The sequence below is a fragment of the Pseudophryne corroboree genome, chromosome 11, assembly GCF_028390025.1.
Source record: "Pseudophryne corroboree isolate aPseCor3 chromosome 11, aPseCor3.hap2, whole genome shotgun sequence".
In the NCBI taxonomy this organism is placed as follows: Eukaryota; Metazoa; Chordata; class Amphibia; order Anura; family Myobatrachidae; genus Pseudophryne; species Pseudophryne corroboree.
The window spans coordinates 336,901,315-336,920,895 of record NC_086454.1 but is presented as its reverse complement, the minus strand read 5'-3'; the positions used below and the strand labels follow the sequence as shown (position 1 = coordinate 336,920,895).

Genomic DNA, 19,581 nt, shown 5'->3' with positions numbered 1-19,581 from the left:
CATTATACCCTTTCCCGCCAGAGGTTAGGAAGCGCTGGGAAACACCTCCTAGGGTGGACAAGGCGCTAACACGCTTATCTAAACAAGTGGCGTTACCCTCTCCTGAGACGGCCGCACTTAAAGATCCATCAGATAGGAGGATGGAAAATATCCAAAAAAGTATATACACACATGCAGGTGTTATACTACGACCAGCTATAGCGACTGCCTGGATGTGCAGTGCTGGGGTAGTTTGGTCAGAGTCCCTGATTGAAAATATTGATACCCTGGACAGGGACAATATTTTACTGTCGTTAGAACAAATAAAGGATGCATTTCTTTATATGCGTGATGCACAGAGGGATATCTGCACACTGGCATCACGGGTAAGTGCTATGTCCATTTCGGCCAGAAGAGCTTTATGGACGCGACAGTGGACAGGCGATGCGGATTCAAAACAACATATGGAAGTTTTGCCGTATAAAGGGGAGGAGTTATTTGGAGTCGGTCTATCAGATTTGGTGGCCACGGCTACAGCCGGGAAATCCACCTTTCTACCTCAAGTCACTCCCCAACAGAAAAAGGCACCGACTTTTCAACCGCAGCCCTTTCGTTCCTTTAAAAATAAGAGAGCAAAGGGCTATTCATATCTGCCACGAGGCAGAGGTCGAGGGAAGAGACAGCAACAGGCAGCTCCTTCCCAGGAACAGAAGCCTTCCCCGGCTTCTACAAAAGCCTCAGCATGACGCTGGGGCTTCTCAAGCGGACTCGGGGACGGTGGGTGGTCGTCTCAAAAATTACAGCGCGCAGTGGGCTCACTCGCAGGTAGATCCCTGGATCCTGCAGATAATATCTCAGGGGTACAGGTTGGAATTAGAGACAGATCCACCTCGCCGTTTCCTGAAGTCTGCTTTACCAACGTCCCCCTCCGAAAGGGAGACGGTTTTGGAAGCCATTCACAAGCTGTACTCTCAGCAGGTGATAGTCAAGGTACCTCTTCTACAACAAGGGAAGGGGTATTATTCCACTCTTTTTGTGGTACCGAAGCCGGATGGCTCGGTAAGGCCTATTCTAAATCTGAAGTCCTTGAACCTGTACATAAAGAAGTTCAAGTTCAAGATGGAGTCACTCAGAGCAGTGATAGCGAACCTGGAAGAGGGGGACTTTATGGTATCCTTGGACATCAAGGATGCGTATCTCCACGTTCCAATTTACCCCTCACACCAGGGGTACCTCAGGTTCGTTGTACAAAACTGTCACTATCAGTTTCAGACGCTGCCGTTCGGATTGTCCACGGCACCTCGGGTCTTTACAAAGGTAATGGCCGAGATGATGATTCTTCTTCGAAGAAAAGGCATATTAATTATCCCATACTTGGACGATCTCCTAATAAGGGCAAGGTCCAGAGAACAGCTAGAGATGGGATTAGCACTGTCTCAAGAAGTGCTAAAACAGCACGGGTGGATTCTGAATATTCCAAAATCCCAGTTAATGCCGACAACTCGTCTGCTGTTCCTAGGGATGATTCTGGACACGGTTCAGAAAAAGGTTTTTCTCCCGGAGGAAAAAGCCAAGGAGTTATCCGAGCTTGTCAGGAACCTCCTAAAACCAGGAAAGGTGTCTGTACATCAATGCACAAGAGTCCTGGGAAAAATGGTGGCTTCTTACGAAGCAATTCCATTCGGCAGATTCCACGGAAGAATTTTCCAAAGGGATCTGTTGGACAAATGGTCAGGGTCGCATCTTCAGATGCACCTGCGGATAACCCTGTCTCCAAGGACAAGGGTGTCTCTTCTGTGGTGGTTGCAGAGTGCTCATCTATTGGAGGGCCGCAGATTCGGCATACAGGATTGGATCCTGGTGACCACGGACGCCAGCCTGAGAGGCTGGGGAGCAGTCACACAAGGAAGAAACTTCCAGGGAGTATGGACGAGCCTGGAAACGTCTCTTCACATAAACATTCTGGAACTAAGAGCAATATACAATGCTCTAAGCCAGGCAGAACCTCTGCTTCAGGGAAAACCGGTGTTGATCCAGTCGGACAACATCACGGCAGTCGCCCATGTGAACAGACAGGGCGGCACAAGAAGCAGGAGTGCAATGGCAGAAGCTGCAAGGATTCTTCGCTGGGCAGAGAATCATGTGATAGCACTGTCAGCAGTGTTCATCCCGGGAGTGGACAACTGGGAAGCAGACTTCCTCAGCAGACACGATCTTCACCCGGGAGAGTGGGGACTTCATCCAGAAGTCTTCCACTTGCTGGTAACCCGTTGGGAAAGACCAATGGTGGACATGATGGCGTCTCGCCTCAACAAAAAACTGGACAGGTATTGCGCCAGGTCAAGAGATCCGCAGGCAATAGCTGTGGACGCGCTGGTAACGCCTTGGGTGTACCAGTCGGTGTATGTGTTTCCTCCTCTGCCTCTCATACCAAAAGTATTGAGAATTATACGGCAAAGAGGCGTAAGGACGATACTAGTGGTTCCGGATTGGCCAAGAAGGACTTGGTACCCGGAACTTCAAGAGATGATCACGGAAGATCCGTGGCCTCTACCTCTAAGGAGGGACTTGCTTCAGCAGGGTCCCTGTCTGTTTCAAGACTTACCGCGGCTGCGTTTGACGGCATGGCGGTTGAACGCCGGATCCTAAAGGAAAAAGGCATGCCGGAAGAAGTCATTCCTACTTTGATTAAAGCAAGGAAGGAAGTAACCGTGCAACATTATCACCGAATTTGGCGAAAATATGTTGCGTGGTGCGAAGATCGGAGTGCTCCGACGGAGGAATTTCAACTGGGTCGATTCCTACATTTCCTGCAATCAGGATTGTCTATGGGTCTCAAATTGGGATCTATTAAGGTTCAAATTTCGGCCCTGTCGATTTTCTTTCAAAAAGAATTGGCTTCAGTCCCTGAAGTCCAGACCTTTGTTAAGGGAGTGCTACATATACAGCCTCCTGTGGTGCCTCCAGTGGCACCGTGGGATCTCAATGTGGTTTTGGACTTTCTAAAATCTCATTGGTTTGAACCACTAAAGAAGGTGGATTTGAAATATCTCACATGGAAAGTGACCATGCTTCTAGCCCTGGCTTCGGCCAGGAGAGTGTCAGAACTGGCAGCTTTATCTTACAAAAGCCCATATCTGATTTTCCATTCGGACAGGGCAGAACTGCGGACTCGTCCGCATTTTCTCCCTAAGGTGGTGTCAGCATTTCATCTGAACCAGCCTATTGTAGTGCCTGCGGCTACAAGTGACTTGGAGGACTCCAAGTTACTGGACGTTGTCAGAGCATTAAAAATATATATTGCAAGGACAGCTGGAGTCAGAAAATCTGACTCGTTGTTTATATTGTATGCACCCAACAAGATGGGTGCTCCTGCGTCTAAGCAGACGATTGCTCGTTGGATCTGTAGCACAATCCAACTTGCACTTTCTGTGGCAGGCCTGCCACAGCCTAAATCTGTAAAGGCCCACTCCACAAGGAAGGTGGGCTCATCTTGGGCGGCTGCCCGAGGGGTCTCGGCATTACAACTTTGCCGAGCAGCTACGTGGTCAGGGGAGAACACGTTTGTAAAATTTTACAAATTTAATACTCTGGCTAAGGAGGACCTGGAGTTCTCTCATTCGGTGCTGCAGAGTCATCCGCACTCTCCCGCCCGTTTGGGAGCTTTGGTATAATCCCCATGGTCCTTTCAGGAACCCCAGCATCCACTAGGACGATAGAGAAAATAAGATTTTACTTACCGATAAATCTATTTCTCGGAGTCCGTAGTGGATGCTGGGCGCCCATCCCAAGTGCGGATTATCTGCAATAATTGTACATAGTTATTGTTAACTAATTCGGGTTATTGTTGTAGGGAGCCATCTTTTAGAGGCTCTTCTGTTATCATACTGTTAACTGGGTTTATATCACAGGTTGTACGGTGTGATTGGTGTGGCTGGTATGAGTCTTACCCGGGATTCAAAATCCTTCCTTATTGTGTACGCTCGTCCGGGCACAGTACCTAACTGAGGCTTGGAGGAGGGTCATAGGGGGAGGAGCCAGTGCACACCACCTGATCGTAAAGCTTTACTTTTGTGCCCTGTCTCCTGCGGAGCCGCTATTCCCCATGGTCCTTTCAGGAACCCCAGCATCCCCTACGGACTCCGAGAAATAGATTTATCGGTAAGTAAAATCTTATTTTCCAGAACGGCTAGAGTCAGAAAATCTGACTCGCTGTTTATCCTATATGCACCTAACAAGCTGGGTGCTCCTGCTTCTAAGCAGACTATTGCTCGTTGGATTTGTAGTACAATTCAGCTTGCACATACTGTGGCGGGCCTGCCACAGCCAAAATCTGTCAATGCCCATTCCACAAGGAAGGTGGGCTCATCTTGGGCGGCTGCCCGAGGGGTCTCGGCTTTACAACTTTGCCGAGCAGCTACTTGGTCAGGGGCAAACACGTTTGCAAAATTCTACAAATTTGATACCCTGGCTGAGGAGGACCTGGAGTTCTCTCATTCAGTGCTGCAGAGTCATCCGCACTCTCCCGCCCGTTTGGGAGCTTTGGTATAATCCCCATGGTCCTTACGGAGTTCCCAGCATCCACTAGGACGTTAGAGAAAATAAGAATTTACTCACCGGTAATTCTATTTCTCGTAGTCCGTAGTGGATGCTGGGCGCCCATCCCAAGTGCGGTTTATCTGCAATACTTGTACATAGTTATTGTTAACTAAATCGGGTTATTGTTGAGCCATCTGTTGAGAGGCTCTATTGTTTCATACTGTTAACTGTGTTTCATATCACGAGTTGTACGGTGTGATTGGTGTGGCTGGTATGAGTCTTACCCGGGATTCAAAATCCTTCCTTATTGTGTACGCTCGTCCGGGCACAGTACCTAACTGAGGCTTGGAGGAGGGTCATAGTGGGAGGAGCCAGTGCACACCAGGTAGTCTAAGATCTTTCTAGAGTGCCCAGCCTCCTTCGGAGCCCGCTATTCCCCATGGTCCTTACGGAGTTCCCAGCATCCACTACGGACTACGAGAAATAGAATTACCGGTGAGTAAATTCTTATTTTTGTCCTATTTGTTGTTTGCGTCACAATAATGTAGCCATGTTCTGTGAATGAAATGATGCAAACCTTCAAACAATCCATTCCAGATTGTGAGGCAACAAAACATGGAAAATGCAAAGGAGGGTGAATACTTTAACAAGACAGTGTATATATTTAATCAGCTAAGCATTTCATTTTGTGAGAGCAAGTACTCCGCAATGACTGATTTTGATGGTTTCGGGGTCATTTGATAGATGTGCAGTAAGGTCGCAACATTTTGAGAAGTGGTCAGGTTGTTGAGGAATAAGGTGTCAAAGTCTTTATTTTTATCCCGTAAGGGGCGGGGTTCCCTTTGGATTGTAAATTGCAGCGAAGGCCTTGCCAGGTTTTTTCTGCCCTAAATTTTTGTTGCTATAATGAATTCTTTCTACCACTGTCGGGATACAGTAACCTACAGATGAACGCATTGTAGGACACAATCATTTATTTACTTCTGCTTGATTTCGAGCAGCTCGGTGACTAGTATGTATTATCTTATCATGTACATAGCCGCTAGTATTGATCATGGTTCCTGTGTGGGGTAGTGTGTCCCGCAATGTATGCACTATGGCCCTCATTCCGAGTTGTTCGCTCGCTAACTGTTTTTAGCAGCCGTGCAAACGCTATGCCGCCTCCCACTGGGAGTGTATTTTAGCTTAGCAGAAGTGCCAACGAAAGGATCGCAGAGCGGCTACAAAGGTTTTTTGTGCAGTTTCAGAGTAGCTCAAAACCTACTCAGCGCTTGCGATCACTTCAGAGTATTCAGTTCCTGTTTTGACGTCTCAAACACGCCCTGCGTTCGCCCAGACACGCCTGCGTTTTTCCTGGCACGCCTGTGTTTTTCCGAACACTCCCTGAAAACAGTCAGTTGACACCCAGAAACACCCACTTCATGCCAATCACTCTGCGGCCAGCAGTGCGACTGAAAAGCTTTGCTAGACCCTGTGTGAAACTACATCGTTCGTTGTAATAGTACGTCGCGCGTGCGCATTGCGCCGCATACGCATGCGCAGAAGTGCTTTTTTTTTTTCCCCTCATCGCTGCACAGCGAACGAGTGCAGCTAGCGATCAACTCGGAATGACCACCTATATGTAATGTGTATAATACGTATCACTCTCTGATGAAGCTGCTCACACTTCTCCTTCTCTTCCCAGGTACCCTGTGAATAATGCGGTGACTCTGCGCCGGGGCACAGCCACGAATCACTGTCCTGCTAGGTCAGACATCGACACGTCACAAACCCTGAGGCCTCCTGTTTTCCTTTTACGCAGCATGTCCGAGGGCTGGCCTCCCGCACAGGCCCCACCACCCTCATTGCAGCCTTCCCAGCAGCAGGCACCCCAGCATCCAATCGCCCTTGGGGAGCACCCAAACCCAGGCTCTGCTGAGAACCCGCTGGGCTGTGCCGTCTACGGAATTCTGCTGCAACCGGATCTTGGCGTCCAGCATCCTCCCTTACCGCCTGGCGAGCCTCTACACAAATGTGGCTTGTGCGGTCATGACCTCTCCCATCTGGCCAACCTGCAGGACCACCAGTGCCTGCCCTCGGTGAATCATGACCGCTCCTTCCAATGCACCCAGTGTCTGAAGATCTTTCACCAGGCGACGGAGCTGCTGGAACACCAGTGTGCCCAAGTGGAACAAAAACCTTTTGTTTGTGGTGTCTGTAAAATGGGTTTCTCTCTGCTGACGTCACTCGCCCAGCACCACAGTGCCCACAACGAGAGTTCCCTAAAATGCTCCATCTGTGAGAAGACGTATAAATCTCCCGATGCAGACAGGGCGTGTCTGCCCACTGCGCCGCCTCCCCTACCCGCCCCTGCCCAGTCAGCGCACGATTCGCAGGACAGGCCCTTCAGCTGCACCTTGTGCCACAAACCATTCAAGCACCTGTCTGAATTGTCTCGCCACGAGCGCATTCACACCGGGGAGAAACCGTATAAGTGCACGCTGTGCGACAAGAGTTTCAGCCAGTCCTCGCACCTGGTACATCACAAGCGCACACACAGCTCCGAGCGCCCGTACAAGTGTACCGTGTGCGAGAAGAGCTTTAAGCATCGTTCCCACCTCCTGCGGCACATGTATGCCCACGCTGGCGAGCAGCTCTTCCAGTGCCAGACATGCCAGCTGCGATTTAAGGAATCCTCGCAGTTACTGCAGCACCCGTGCACGCCGGCGGGAGAGCGACCCTTCCGCTGCAGCGCCTGCCAGAAGACTTTCCGCCGCCCGTCCGATCTCAGGCAGCACGAGCGGACGCACAGCGAGGAGCGCCCCTTCCACTGTGACCTGTGTCAGATGAGCTTCAAGCAGCAGTACGCACTCATGAGACACCGACGCACACACAAAGCCGAGGACCCCAACAACTGCACTCTGTGCGAGAAGGGTTTGGTGTACAATCCACATGGGGCGGAGAGCATCTTCAAATGCAATGCTTGTCAGCGGGGCTTCAACCAGTCCCAGGAGTTGTTGCGGCACAAGTGCGGGCAGAGCAGTGCAGAGCGACCGTTCCAGTGCAGCGTATGTCACAAGACGTACAAGCGCTCCTCTGCCCTCCAGAAACACCAGGCCGCGCATTGTTCTGAGAAGCCGTTACGATGTACGGCGTGCGAGCGGCGCTTCTTCTCCTCCTCGGAATTTGTTCAGCATCGCTGTGACCCGGCCAGGGACAAACCCCTCAAGTGCCCGGACTGTGAGAAACGTTTTAAATATGCATCGGACCTACAGAGACACCGACGTGTACACACGGGCGAGAAGCCCTACAAGTGCCTGTCATGTGACAAAAGTTTTAAGCAGCGGGAACACCTGAACAAACACCAAAGTGTCCACAACAGAGAGCAGCAGTACAAGTGCTTGTGGTGCGGGGAGAGGTTCCAGGAGCTGGGCCAACTGCAGGAACATAGTGCCCAGCACACAGCGGATGGGGCCTTCCAGGTGGCTGCCTGCCTGCCCTGAGTGCACATGCTTCCAATACAGGGAATAAAGCAGTGCATACAAGGGAAGGTGCCGCAGTGTAATAGAGCAGGCCTGTCGTCATGTGCGGTACCCCACTGTAATGAGCTGGCGGGGAGACTGGGGCAGAGCTAATCCTTGTACTGATTCTCCATATTAGGTGATAATGGGGACTGTCCTACTCCGAGCTCCCTCTGATGTTTCATCCAACGGTATAATTGCCTCCCGTGCATTATACCAACACCGTGACCTGACATGGTATATCACAGGGCTTACACTAAGGTTTATCGTACAATACAGTCTCCATTCTCTTGTTGCTAAGATACAGCACAGTCCCTATCCTTTGCTGGCTATTGTACATTGCAATCTTCATTCTCTGCTTGGTAGTAATCTGGTGCTAGTGTACAAAGCATCACTAATTCCTTAATGGCCAGTATACTACAAAATCTGTAATCTCCCCTGTTTACTTTGCACCCATTCTCTGGTGGTCACTGGACAATGCAGCTGCTGTTCTCTGGTGGTCACTGGACAATGCAGCTGCTGTTCTCTGGTGGTCACTGGACAATGCAGCTGCTGTTCTCTGGTGGTCACTGGACAATGCAGCTGCTGTTCTCTGGTGGTCACTGGACAATGCAGCTGCTGTTCTCTGGTGGTCACTGGAAAATGCAGCTGCTGTTCTCTGGTGGTCACTGGACAATGCAGCTGCTGTTCTCTGGTGGTCACTGGACAATGCAGCTGCTGTTCTCTGGTGGTCACTGGACAGTGCAGCTGCTGTTCTCTGGTGGTCACTGGACAATGAAGCTGCTGTTCTCTGGTGGTCACTGGACAGTGCAGCTGCTGTTCTCTGGTGGTCACTGGACAATGCAGCTGCTGTTCTTTGGTGGTCACTGGACAGTGCAGCTGCTGTTCTCTGGTGGTCACTGGACAGTGCAGCTGCTGTTCTCTGGTGGTCACTGGACAGTGCAGCTGCTGTTCTCTGGTGGTCACTGGACAATGAAGCTGCTGTTCTCTGGTGGCTAGTGGACAATGAAGCTGCTGTTCTCTGGTGGTCACTGGACAATGCAACTGTTGTTCTATGGTGGCTAGTGGACAGGGCAGCTGCTGTTCTATGTTGGCTAGTGGACAGTGCAGCTGCTATTCTCTGGTGTCCAGTGCTCAATACAGCTTCTATTTTCTAGTGGCTAGTGCACAGTGCAGCTGCTGTTCTCTGGTGGCTAGTGCACAATGCAGCTGTTGTTCTCTGGTGGCTAGTGCACAATGCTGCTGCTGTTCTCTGGTGGCTAGTGGACAGTGCAGCTGCTATTCTCTGGTGGCTAGTGTACAATGAAGTCCCTGTTCTCTAGTAGCTAGTGCCCAGTTCAGCCTCTGTTCTCCGGTGGCTAGTGGACAATCAGTCCCTGTTCTCCGTTGACTAGTGCACAGTGCGGATGCTGTTCTCTGGCTGCTAGTGGACAGTGCAGCTGCTGTTCTCTAGTGGCAAATGTGCACATTGCAGCTGCTGTTCTTGTGGCTAGTGGACAGTGTAGCTGCTATTCTCTCGGCTAGTTCACAATGCAGCTGCTGTTCCCTGGTGGCTAGTGGACAGCGCAGCGCCATTCTCTAATGGCTAGTGGACAGTGCAGAAAACAGCTGCTGCATTGTGCACTAGCCACCAGAGACCAGCAGCTGTTTTCTGGTTGCTATTGGACAATGCAGCTGCTGTTCTCTGGTGGCTAGTGCACAATGCAGCTGTTCTCTGGTGCCTAGTGGAAGCACAGCTTCTGTTCTCTGGTGGGCAATGCAGCCGCTGTTCTCTGGTGGCTAGTGGACAGCACATCTTCTGTTCTCTGGTGGCTGGTGGGCAATGCAGCTGCTGTTCTCTGGTGGCTAGTGGACATTGCAGCTGCTGTTCTCTGGTGGCTAGTGGACATTGCAGCTGCTGTTCTCTGGTGGCTAGTGCACAATGCAGCTGCTGTTCTCTGGTGGCTAGTGCACAATGCAGCTTATGTTCCCTGGTGGCTAGTGTACAGTGCAGCTTCTGTTCTCTGGTGGCAAGTGCACAATGCAGCTGATGTTCAGTGGTGGCTAGTGTACAGTGCAGCTTCTGTTCTCTGGTGGCTAGTGGACAATGCAGCTGCTTATCTTTTTTGGCTAGTGCACAGAAATGAGCACATTCTCTTGTGGCAAATGTGCAATCCAGGTTTCAATCTCCGGTGGCTAGTATACAATTCAAAGTCTGTTCTCTGGTGGCTAGTATATAGTATATACAGTAGTAAAGTAAAAAAACACACACACACACACACACACACACACACACATATATATATATATATATATCTCCATCGAGTACAGCTTTTCTTGAAGTCTTATTGTGTTGCTCCAGAAGAAGTAAAAGCACTTCCCCCAGTGTGCTGAGTGTGTGTGGTCCTTGGTGTGTAGTCCATATGGCCACTGTTATAGGTTATTCAGCACTAGAGGTATCTGCATTACATGGCTTAGCCCGGTTTCATGTTCCTGTCCTGCTATGTTACAGGCCCCAGTCACATTTTAGTGGCATCGCCGGATTATGGTTATATAGCTCCACTGTTTAAGCTGCGCTGTACAGAGAGTTCCTGTCATTCACACACACACACAGCCACACGCACGTTCAATGTACGCCGTAGTCCACAGCATATAGGTCGATGCACCCATGCAAACACAGGGAGAACGTTCCATGTTGTGGGGCAGTAATACTAGCTACTGTGCTACCATGTTGACCATATGGTCACCTTACTTTCTAGACCAGGCATTCCCAACCACGGTCCTCAAGGCACACCAACAGGGCAGGTTTTAGTGATATCCAGGCTTCAGCACAGGTGACTTAATTAGTAGCTCAGTTATTTTGATTTAACCATCTGTGCTGCAACCTGGATATCACGAACACCTGCACTGTTGATGTGCCTTGAGGACCGCGATTGGGATCGCCTGGTCTAGACCATCTACAATGCCTTCCTATATAATAAGGGGCCACGTCCCTCAGAGTAACCCACAAAGGGGTCACATCCCCCCTGAGTAACCCACACAGGGGCCACATCCCCCAGAGTAACCCACACATGGGTCACATTGCTCAGAATAACCCACAAAGGGGTCACATCCCGCAGAGTAACCCACACAGGGGTCACATCCCGCAGAGTAACCCGAGTAACCCACACAGGGGTCACATCCCCCAGAGTAACCCACACATGGGCCACATCCCGCAGAGTAACCCGAGTAACCCACACAGGGGTCACATCCCCCAGAGTAACCCACACATGGGTCACATCCCCCAGAGTAACCCACACATGGGTCACATCCCCCAGAGTAACCCACAAAGGGGTCACATCCCCCAGAGTAACCCACAAAGGGGTCACATCCCCCAGAGTAACCCACACATGGGTCACATCCCCTAGAGTAACCCACACATGGGTCACATTGCTCAGAATAACCCACACATGGGTCACATCCCCCAGAGTAACCCACACATGGGTCACATTGCTCATAATAACCCACAAAGGGGTCACATCCCGCAGAGTAACCCACACAGGGGTCACATCCCGCAGAGTAACCCGAGTAACCCACACAGGGGTCACATCCCCCAGAGTAACCCACACATGGGCCACATCCCGCAGAGTAACCCGAGTAACCCACACAGGGGTCACATCCCCCAGAGTAACCCACACAGGGGTCACATCCCCCAGAGTAACCCACACATGGGTCACATCCCCCAGAGTAATCCACACATGGGTCACATCCCGCAGAGTAACCCACAAAGGGGTCACATCCCCCAGAGTAACCCACACATGGGTCACATTGCTCAGAATAACCCACACAGGGGTCACATCCCTCTGAATAACCCACACAGGGGCCACATCCCGCAGAGTAACCCGAGTAACCCACACAGGGGTCACATCCCTCTGAATAACCCACACAGGGGCCACATCCCGCAGAGTAACCCACACAGGGGTCACATCCCTCAGAATAACCCACACAGGGGCCACATCCCGCAGAGTAACCCACACAGGGGTCACATCCCTCAGAATAACCCACACAGGGGCCACATCCCGCAGAGTAACCCACACAGGGGTCACATCCCTCAGAATAACCCACACAGGGGCCACATCCCGCAGAGTAACCCACACAGGGGGCACATCCCGCAGAGTAACCCACACAGGGGGCACATCCCTCAGAGTAACCCACACAGGGGTCACATCCCTCAGAGTAACCCACACAGGGGCCACATCCCGCAGAGTAACCCACACAGGGGGCACATCCCACAGAGTAACCCACACAGGGGTCACATCCCTCAGAATAACCCACACAGGGGTCACATCCCGCAGAGTAACCAGAGTAACCCACACAGGGGTCACATCCCGCAGATTAACCCACACAGGGGTCACATCCCGCAGAGTAACCCGAGTAACCCACACAGGGGTCACATCCCGCAGAGTAACCCACACAGAGGTCACATCCCGCAGAATAACCCACACGGGGGCCACATCCCGCAGAGTAACCCACACGGGGGCCACATCCCGCAGAGTAACCCACACAGGGGCCACATCCCGCAGAGTAACCTACACAGGGGCCACATCCCGCAGAGTAACCCACACATGGGCCACATCCCGCAGAGTAACTTACACAGGGGCCACATCCCGCAGAGTAACCCACACAGGGGCCACATCCCCCAGAGTAACCCACACAGGGGTCACATCCCGCAGAATAACCCACACAGGGGCCACATCCCGCAGAATAACCCACACCGGGGCCACGTCCCCCAGAGTAACCCACACAGGGGTCACATCCCCCAGAGTAACCCACACAGGGGCCACGTCCCTCAGAGTAACCCACACAGGGACCACGTCCCTCAGAGTAACCCACACAGGGACCACGTCCCTCAGAGTAACCCACACAGGGACCACGTCCCTCAGAGTAACCCACACAGGGACCACGTCCCTCAGAGTAACCCACACAGGGACCACGTCCCTCAGAGTAACCCACACAGAGACCACGTCCCTCAGAGTAACCCACACAGGAACCACGTCCCTCAGAGTAACCCACACAGGGGCCACGTCCCTAAGAGTAATCCACACAGGGGCCTCATCCCCCAGAGTAACCCACACAGGGGGCACATTCTGCAGAGTTACACACACAATAATGATAAATAAGCCCATAATGGGCTACTTGGGTTGTTTAGCACACATGGGCCTGTGAAACATATAATGATGGACATATGCTATAACATCACTGAACAGATCAGATCTCTACAATATTGTTTCCTGATGTATCACTTGTGGCCCAATAGTATATCCCCGTTTCCTCAAGGGGGGGTAGTATGGTATGCCGGCTGTCGGGGTCCCGGCGCACAGCATACCAGCTCCGGAATCCCGACCGCCGGCATACAGACAGCGTGGCGAGCGCAAATGAGCCCTTTGCGGGCACGGTGCGCCACGCTATCTATTCTCCCTCCAGGGGGGTCGTGGACCCCCAAGAGGGAGAAACGGTGTAAGTATGCCGGCGCCGGTATACTGTGCGGCGGGACCCCGACAGCCGGCAAACTGAAGACCACCCTCCTCTAGGTATGTACATGAAAAAGCTTTTGGGATTTTGTCAGAAAACTTTATCTTCCATTATCCGCTTCCATGGTTAGTAACCTGTTTTCCTTTGTATATACTTTGCTACATGTCCATATCGCCAATTACTTTCCTATTGAACCACGTTGGTTGCCTTGTATGTTGAATATATTGTTGGCGTACGGTACGTTCTTGCAGCAGTATTTATTTTAAATATTTTTTTTTGCAAAAAAAAAACCCATTTGTTCTCTGTGCTTTTATTTCAGAGTACACATTCCCAATACATCAAGCTTCAGTGGCTCCCTAAGATCATTATACTTTGCCTTTCTACAATTCATAGTTGTTGTAGCTCCATTACAGAACATTTGATACTGCTTTACATTTCAGCGTCAGAACCGCAGAGCTTTGTCAGCTTGCAACAGTCACCGCTTAGTAAATCTATCTGTGATAATTAGTTGACAGTTCAGACCCTTTTCTATAACTATTAATTCAGATACCTTTTTCTAGTGTCTAGTGTACAATGGAGGTCCATTTTTCTGGAAGCTAATGCACAATACAGATCCTTTTCTTTAGTAGTTAGTGCACAATACATATCTTTTTCTCTAGTAGTTAGTGCACAATACAGAACCTTTTCTCTAGTAGTTAGTGCACAATACAGAACCTTTTCTCTAGTAGTTAGTGCACAATACAGATCTTTTTCTCTAGTAGTTAGTGCACAATACAGATCCATTTTTCTAGTAGTTAGTGCACAATACAGGTCCTTTTCTCTAGTAGTTAGTGCACAATACAGATCCTTTTCTCTAGTAGTTAGTGCACAATACAGATCCTTTTCTCTAGTAGTTAGTGCGCAACACAGAATCTTTTCTCTAGTAGTTAGTGCACAATACAGATCTTTTTCTCTAGTAGTTAGTGCACAATACAGATCATTTTCTCTAGTAGTTAGTGCACAATACAGATCCTTTTCTCTAGTAGTTAGTGCACAATACAGATCTTTTTCTCTAGTAGTTAGTGCACAATACAGATCATTTTCTCTAGTAGTTAGTGCACAATACAGATCCTTTTCTCTAGTAGTTAGTGCACAATACAGATCTTTTTCTCTAGTAGTTAGTGCACAATACAGATCTTTTTCTCTAGTAGTTAGTGCACAATACAGATCTTTTTCTCTAGTAGTTAGTGCACAATACAGATCCTTTTCTCTAGTAGTTAGTGCACAAGACAGGTCCATTTCTCTGGTAGCTAGTGTACACTTATGTGTATTAAGATGGTAGCTGTTCAGGAGTGCGCACAATCTGGCAGGGACTAACCAAGGGGGGCCGCTGGCAGTAACTGCTTGTTGCTATTATTGGTGGTGTATGATATGGAATAAAACACTGCCTTCTGTGACGTGTATATTACAGGTTAACTGGTGGTAGGACGTGGTACCTCTCTGCTTTATGGGATCCCAACCGCCAGAATGCTCCAGTGGATCCATAGGCCAGATCACCCTTCCATTAACTGTGACTTTAGATTGTTGGACACAGGTGGAAGCCCGGAATGAACTCTTTACCATTAGCATCCTGTCTGACACCGAGGAATGTCAACACTTATTACACATCTCTTACCCTACTACCCAAGGAACAGGTGATTCTCTCAGCTCCAAGAAGAACACCCCTTCCTAGCTTAGTCTGCCCCATCTCTTCTCGCCCAAGCTCCCCGTGTCTTGCTTTAACCCCAAACCATTTACAGAAGTGTGTTACCGTGACCTGTGCTGTAGGAAATAAATCAAACGGAGAATTAGAATCCAGCAAAGTGATTATTTTATATGTCAGAAGCGATGGTGACAGGGGTGGTGGGTCTGAGAGTTATGGTTAGAGGCATATAGATGGAGATAGGACACTATGACGCCCTTGTTCTTTATCTGTAACACAGCTGAACCTCCGGCGCCCCCGTCTCGCTCAGTCAGTGCCAGGGATGCAGGTACGCATTGCTGTTGGTGACAAAATAGAGATTTCACACCATGTAAATCACAATGATGGGCATTATGTACAGAGCTTACTAACAATCTGACCATGGGACATGGCTCTGTGTGACGTCACATCTATTAATCTGCCGCCATGTACTCGGGGTGGGAGAGTTACCCAAAAGACAGTTTATTACAGTAACAAATGACTAAGTGAAGCCGTGGGTGCCTTGAGTTTCTCTGCTAGGTATACTTGGATAAACAGGCCATATCTGTAGCAGGTCTCCAAGGTGGACATCCTGTGACATGCTCGATCAATGTAGGAGGGGAGACCTGCAAGTCGGGCACCAATTCCCCTACATCCCCTAAACCTACCACTACTCTGTCATTCCCTAATCCGGAGCCCCCCTCACCTCATCCTTTCTCACATGCACAGCCTCCAGAGAGCCAAACTGCAGCATATATCCACTCTAATTTGTTTGTGTTACCCAGTCTACCAATCTTCATGACCTGTATGCAACATTAAAAGTCTTTTCTTAGCCCACCTCCTTCTCTTCTCTCTCTCCATCCATTATGGCCTTTGACTTTGCTGCCAACCTCACCTGTGGGAATGAGGTCCATGTTCCTATATAATCTCCCTCTCCCTACACCCTTGGTCACAACCCTTTTCACCTTCTCCCCATCACATGTGTGCACTTAGCCTACCTGTTCAATATGTCCCTCAATAGTGGCATCTTAAAGCCATCCATTGAAAACCTTGTCTCACCTATCCTCAGAAAACTTCTTGACCTCAGTCTTCCATCTATCTGACATCTTCCCTCATGTACCTCCAGAATGAGTGGCTTATCTACAGTATATGCCTCACAGCTTCCTCTCCTCACAATCCCTCTACAATCTGCTTCCATTCCCTCAACTCCACTGAGACTGTACACATTAAAGTCACCAACACTGTACTTTTCGCTAAGTGTGAGGATCACTTCTCCATTATTATGCTCCTGACCCCTCTGTTGCTTTCAACACCACACCTCGCCAGTAGCACAACCTTTCCTCCATTCCTCAGTGTGGTACTGTGTTCCCTGCTTTTCCCTTGTTACCTTTTTCACACCTCCTTACCTGTGTCTGCCAACAGGTCCTTCTCCCCACTCTTCCTCTATTTACTGTGGTCCCCGGAAGCTGCATCATCTATCCATGCTCTGCTGCTGTTACTGCCCTCCTCCTCTGGTCCCCATACTTTCTGTATTTTGCACATACCTAAATGTACTAATCCTCTGACATCTCACCTTTTCTACTTTCTCATGTACGCAGATCTCTCTAATACCACCCCAGGAATGTGCCTCATCTGCCTTCCCTACCAGCAAAGCTCCTCACCTGTCTCTCCATGGCCAACACTACACACTTCTCGGTTCCTCATCTTCATTGCCTGGGTGTCACCCTCTCCTTCCCTGCCCACATCCAGCCTCTGGTCATTTGGCCCACAACACCCCTTGTGCATTATATAGGAGGGTCATCCTGCATATGTTCATGGTGCTGTCGGCTCTTCTAGCTACCCCCAGACATGGGTGTAAATCAGTGCAGTTTTGGGGGCTTATGTGTATGCATTGGAAGGAGGAGATCTTATAGGAGCAAGAGTCCAACTCCTATTATATTGTGCTTGCCTCCATGAGATTACAGCACACATGAGTCCATCTCCTGCATGTCCTACATCAGGGCTCTGCCAGCTAGCCAGCAGTCTGATCGGCAGGAAGAGATGTGCTGGAGCCACTACATGCTGCTTAAGTAGGGTCTCTACGAAGAGTCTGCCATAGCCGGGATTACCCTTCTACAATGGGAGAGCGTGTTGATGTGCAGTTAATGAGTGGTTTGGCCAAGAGGTGCCAGTGAGCCGGATTAGTTACTGAAAACCAGCGGAACCGTAAAAGCATGGTGGCTTAGTAAGCCCATCCCGTCGTATTAGCTATGTCATTAATGTTAACATGTAGTCCGCACATTAACTCACCTGATCACGCACTCACCTGTATGAAGAGCCAAAGGTGCGGAACGTGTTTCTGCAGAGAGTAGAGAGGGAGACATTTAGGTGCCTCACTGAGGTGAAAATAGAGGGTGCTAGAACTGCTTATATCTTACATTGTTTCTGCAGGGAGCGGGTTCTGTCCATGGCGGTCTAGTGACGGTGATTGCTGAAGACGAAACTAGAGAGAAGTGAGATGTGTCATCCTCTGTGCACTGTATAAACGTCTCACTATATGAGGAGTATGGAAACTAGAGATGAGCGGGTTCGGTTTTGCTCGGTTCTCAAAACGGCATCTTATTGGCTCACAGATGTCTCGTGATTTGAATAGCCAATAAGATGCCGAATTGAGAACCGAATAAAACCGAACCCGCTCATCTCTAATGGAAACACATGAGGCGGGAATGGGTTAGAGCACAGGTTCTCAAACCCGGTCCTCGGGACCCCACACAGGTCTTGTTTTCCAGGTCACCTGTGTATTTTTTAAATGTGACAGTCGGTGATAAACAGAGAACCTGCCGGGTGACCCGGAAAACATGACCCGTGTGGGGTCCTGAAGACCGGGTTTGAGAATCACTGGGTTAGAGGACTGGGGACAAGTGTAGGATGTTCATTGGGTAGCCACACGGGTCAGCTCTAGGATAGATATGGGGTTGAGAAATGGGGTGCCTCTAAAGTATGCAAGGGGGTCACATGCCTGTGGCTCCTCTAGGATATGTATATGGATGAGAACTGGGGTACCTCCAGGATATACATGAGGGTCACATGACTGGGACCCATCTAGGATATGCGTGGGGGTCACCTGACTTGGGCTCCTCTAGGATGTGTATGGATAAGGACTGGGATCACGAGGATATGCATGGGGGTCAAATGCCTGGGGCTCCTCTAGGATATGTGTATGGGTGAAGACTGAGGTACCTCTAGGATATACATGGGGGTAACATGACTGGGGCTCCTTTAGGATATGTATGTAGGTGAGGACTGGGACCTCTCTAGGATATGCATGGGGGTCACCTGACTTGGGTTCCTCTAGGATGTGTATGGATAAGGACTTGGACCCAATGATATGCATGGGGTAACATGACAGGGGCTCCTCTAGGATAGGTATGAAGGTGAGGACTGGGACTCCTCTAGGATATGCATGGGAGTGACATGACGGGCTCCTTTAGGATATGTATGTGGGCGAGGGCTGGGGTACTTCTAGGATATACATGGGAGTAACATGACAAGGGCTCCTTTAGGATATGTATGTGGGCGAGGGCTGGGGTACTTCTAGGATATACATGGGAGTAACATGACAAGGGCTCCTTTAGGATATGTATGTGGGCAAGGGCTGGGGTACTTCTAGGATGTACATGGGAGTAACATGACAAGCTCCTTTAGGATATGTATAAGGGTGAGGGCTGGGACATTTCTAGGATATGCATGGGGGATAAGCTTATCTAGGACATGATTGGATAATTTTACTGGACTCCCCTACATAGAAACATACAGTGTGACGGCAGATAAGAACCACTTGGCCCATCTAGTCTGTCCCTTTTTCTGCAGCAAGGTACACTGTGTTCCACAGGGAATACATCGGGGGTGTAGAGAGGCACCATCAGGCAAAGCTTTGACTGTCCCAGGATGCATTGGGGAATCTATACACCCGCCTCCAAGCACTGAGAGCTCAGTTTCGAATGGTGGCTGCAGGCAGCAGGTCACCTAACAGGTGGGCTGCACTGGGCAGTCCTGAAAAAGCTGAAGACTTCAAGGGACGCAGCACTGAATGTCAGGGTGACATTCAGCGCTGCGTCTCCGTCACCTCCCAAGCGGCGTCGCATACTCCCGCTGCTCAGATCCCGGGTACTGGAAGCTGCAAGGTATACGCCAGAGGTTTACCTGAGGGGGAAGTATTGTGTGATGGTCTGTGTACTAAATGTCATGCACCTCCCAGTCAGCCTGCAGCTCCTGTAACTACAATGGAGCCACCCTGGGCTATGTTCACCACCCTCCTGGGGACACAAGTTGTCCCTATAGTAAATCCGCCTTGAGCGTAAAATTTATCTACCCAGCTTCAACAGTTGAATCAGT

The 19,581-nt window shown here is 49.9% G+C and overlaps 2 protein-coding genes across 5 annotated transcripts in view; one reads left to right on the top strand and one right to left on the bottom strand.

Annotated features, from left to right (window-relative positions):
* Positions 1 to 10,382, top strand: part of ZNF319 (zinc finger protein 319) — a 56,605-nt gene extending 46,223 nt beyond the window's left edge. For both annotated transcript variants that reach the window (XM_063945825.1, XM_063945826.1), the window contains exon 2: positions 6,203 to 10,382. In XM_063945825.1, the coding sequence (XP_063801895.1) occupies positions 6,321 to 8,000 (1,680 nt within the window). In that variant the 5' untranslated portion in view covers positions 6,203 to 6,320 and the 3' untranslated portion in view covers positions 8,001 to 10,382. The remainder of the gene's footprint in view (positions 1 to 6,202) is intronic.
* A 4,958-nt stretch (positions 10,383 to 15,340) lies between these two features.
* SPMIP8 (sperm microtubule inner protein 8) overlaps positions 15,341 to 19,581 on the bottom strand; it is a 44,290-nt gene continuing 40,049 nt past the window's right edge. For all 3 annotated transcript variants that reach the window (XM_063945824.1, XM_063945822.1, XM_063945823.1), the window contains 3 exons: positions 17,625 to 17,689; positions 17,513 to 17,545; positions 15,341 to 15,527 (listed from right to left, as the gene is read on the bottom strand). In XM_063945824.1, coding sequence (XP_063801894.1) covers positions 15,500 to 15,527; positions 17,513 to 17,545; positions 17,625 to 17,689 — 126 coding nt within the window. In that variant the 3' untranslated portion in view covers positions 15,341 to 15,499. The remainder of the gene's footprint in view (positions 15,528 to 17,512; positions 17,546 to 17,624; positions 17,690 to 19,581) is intronic.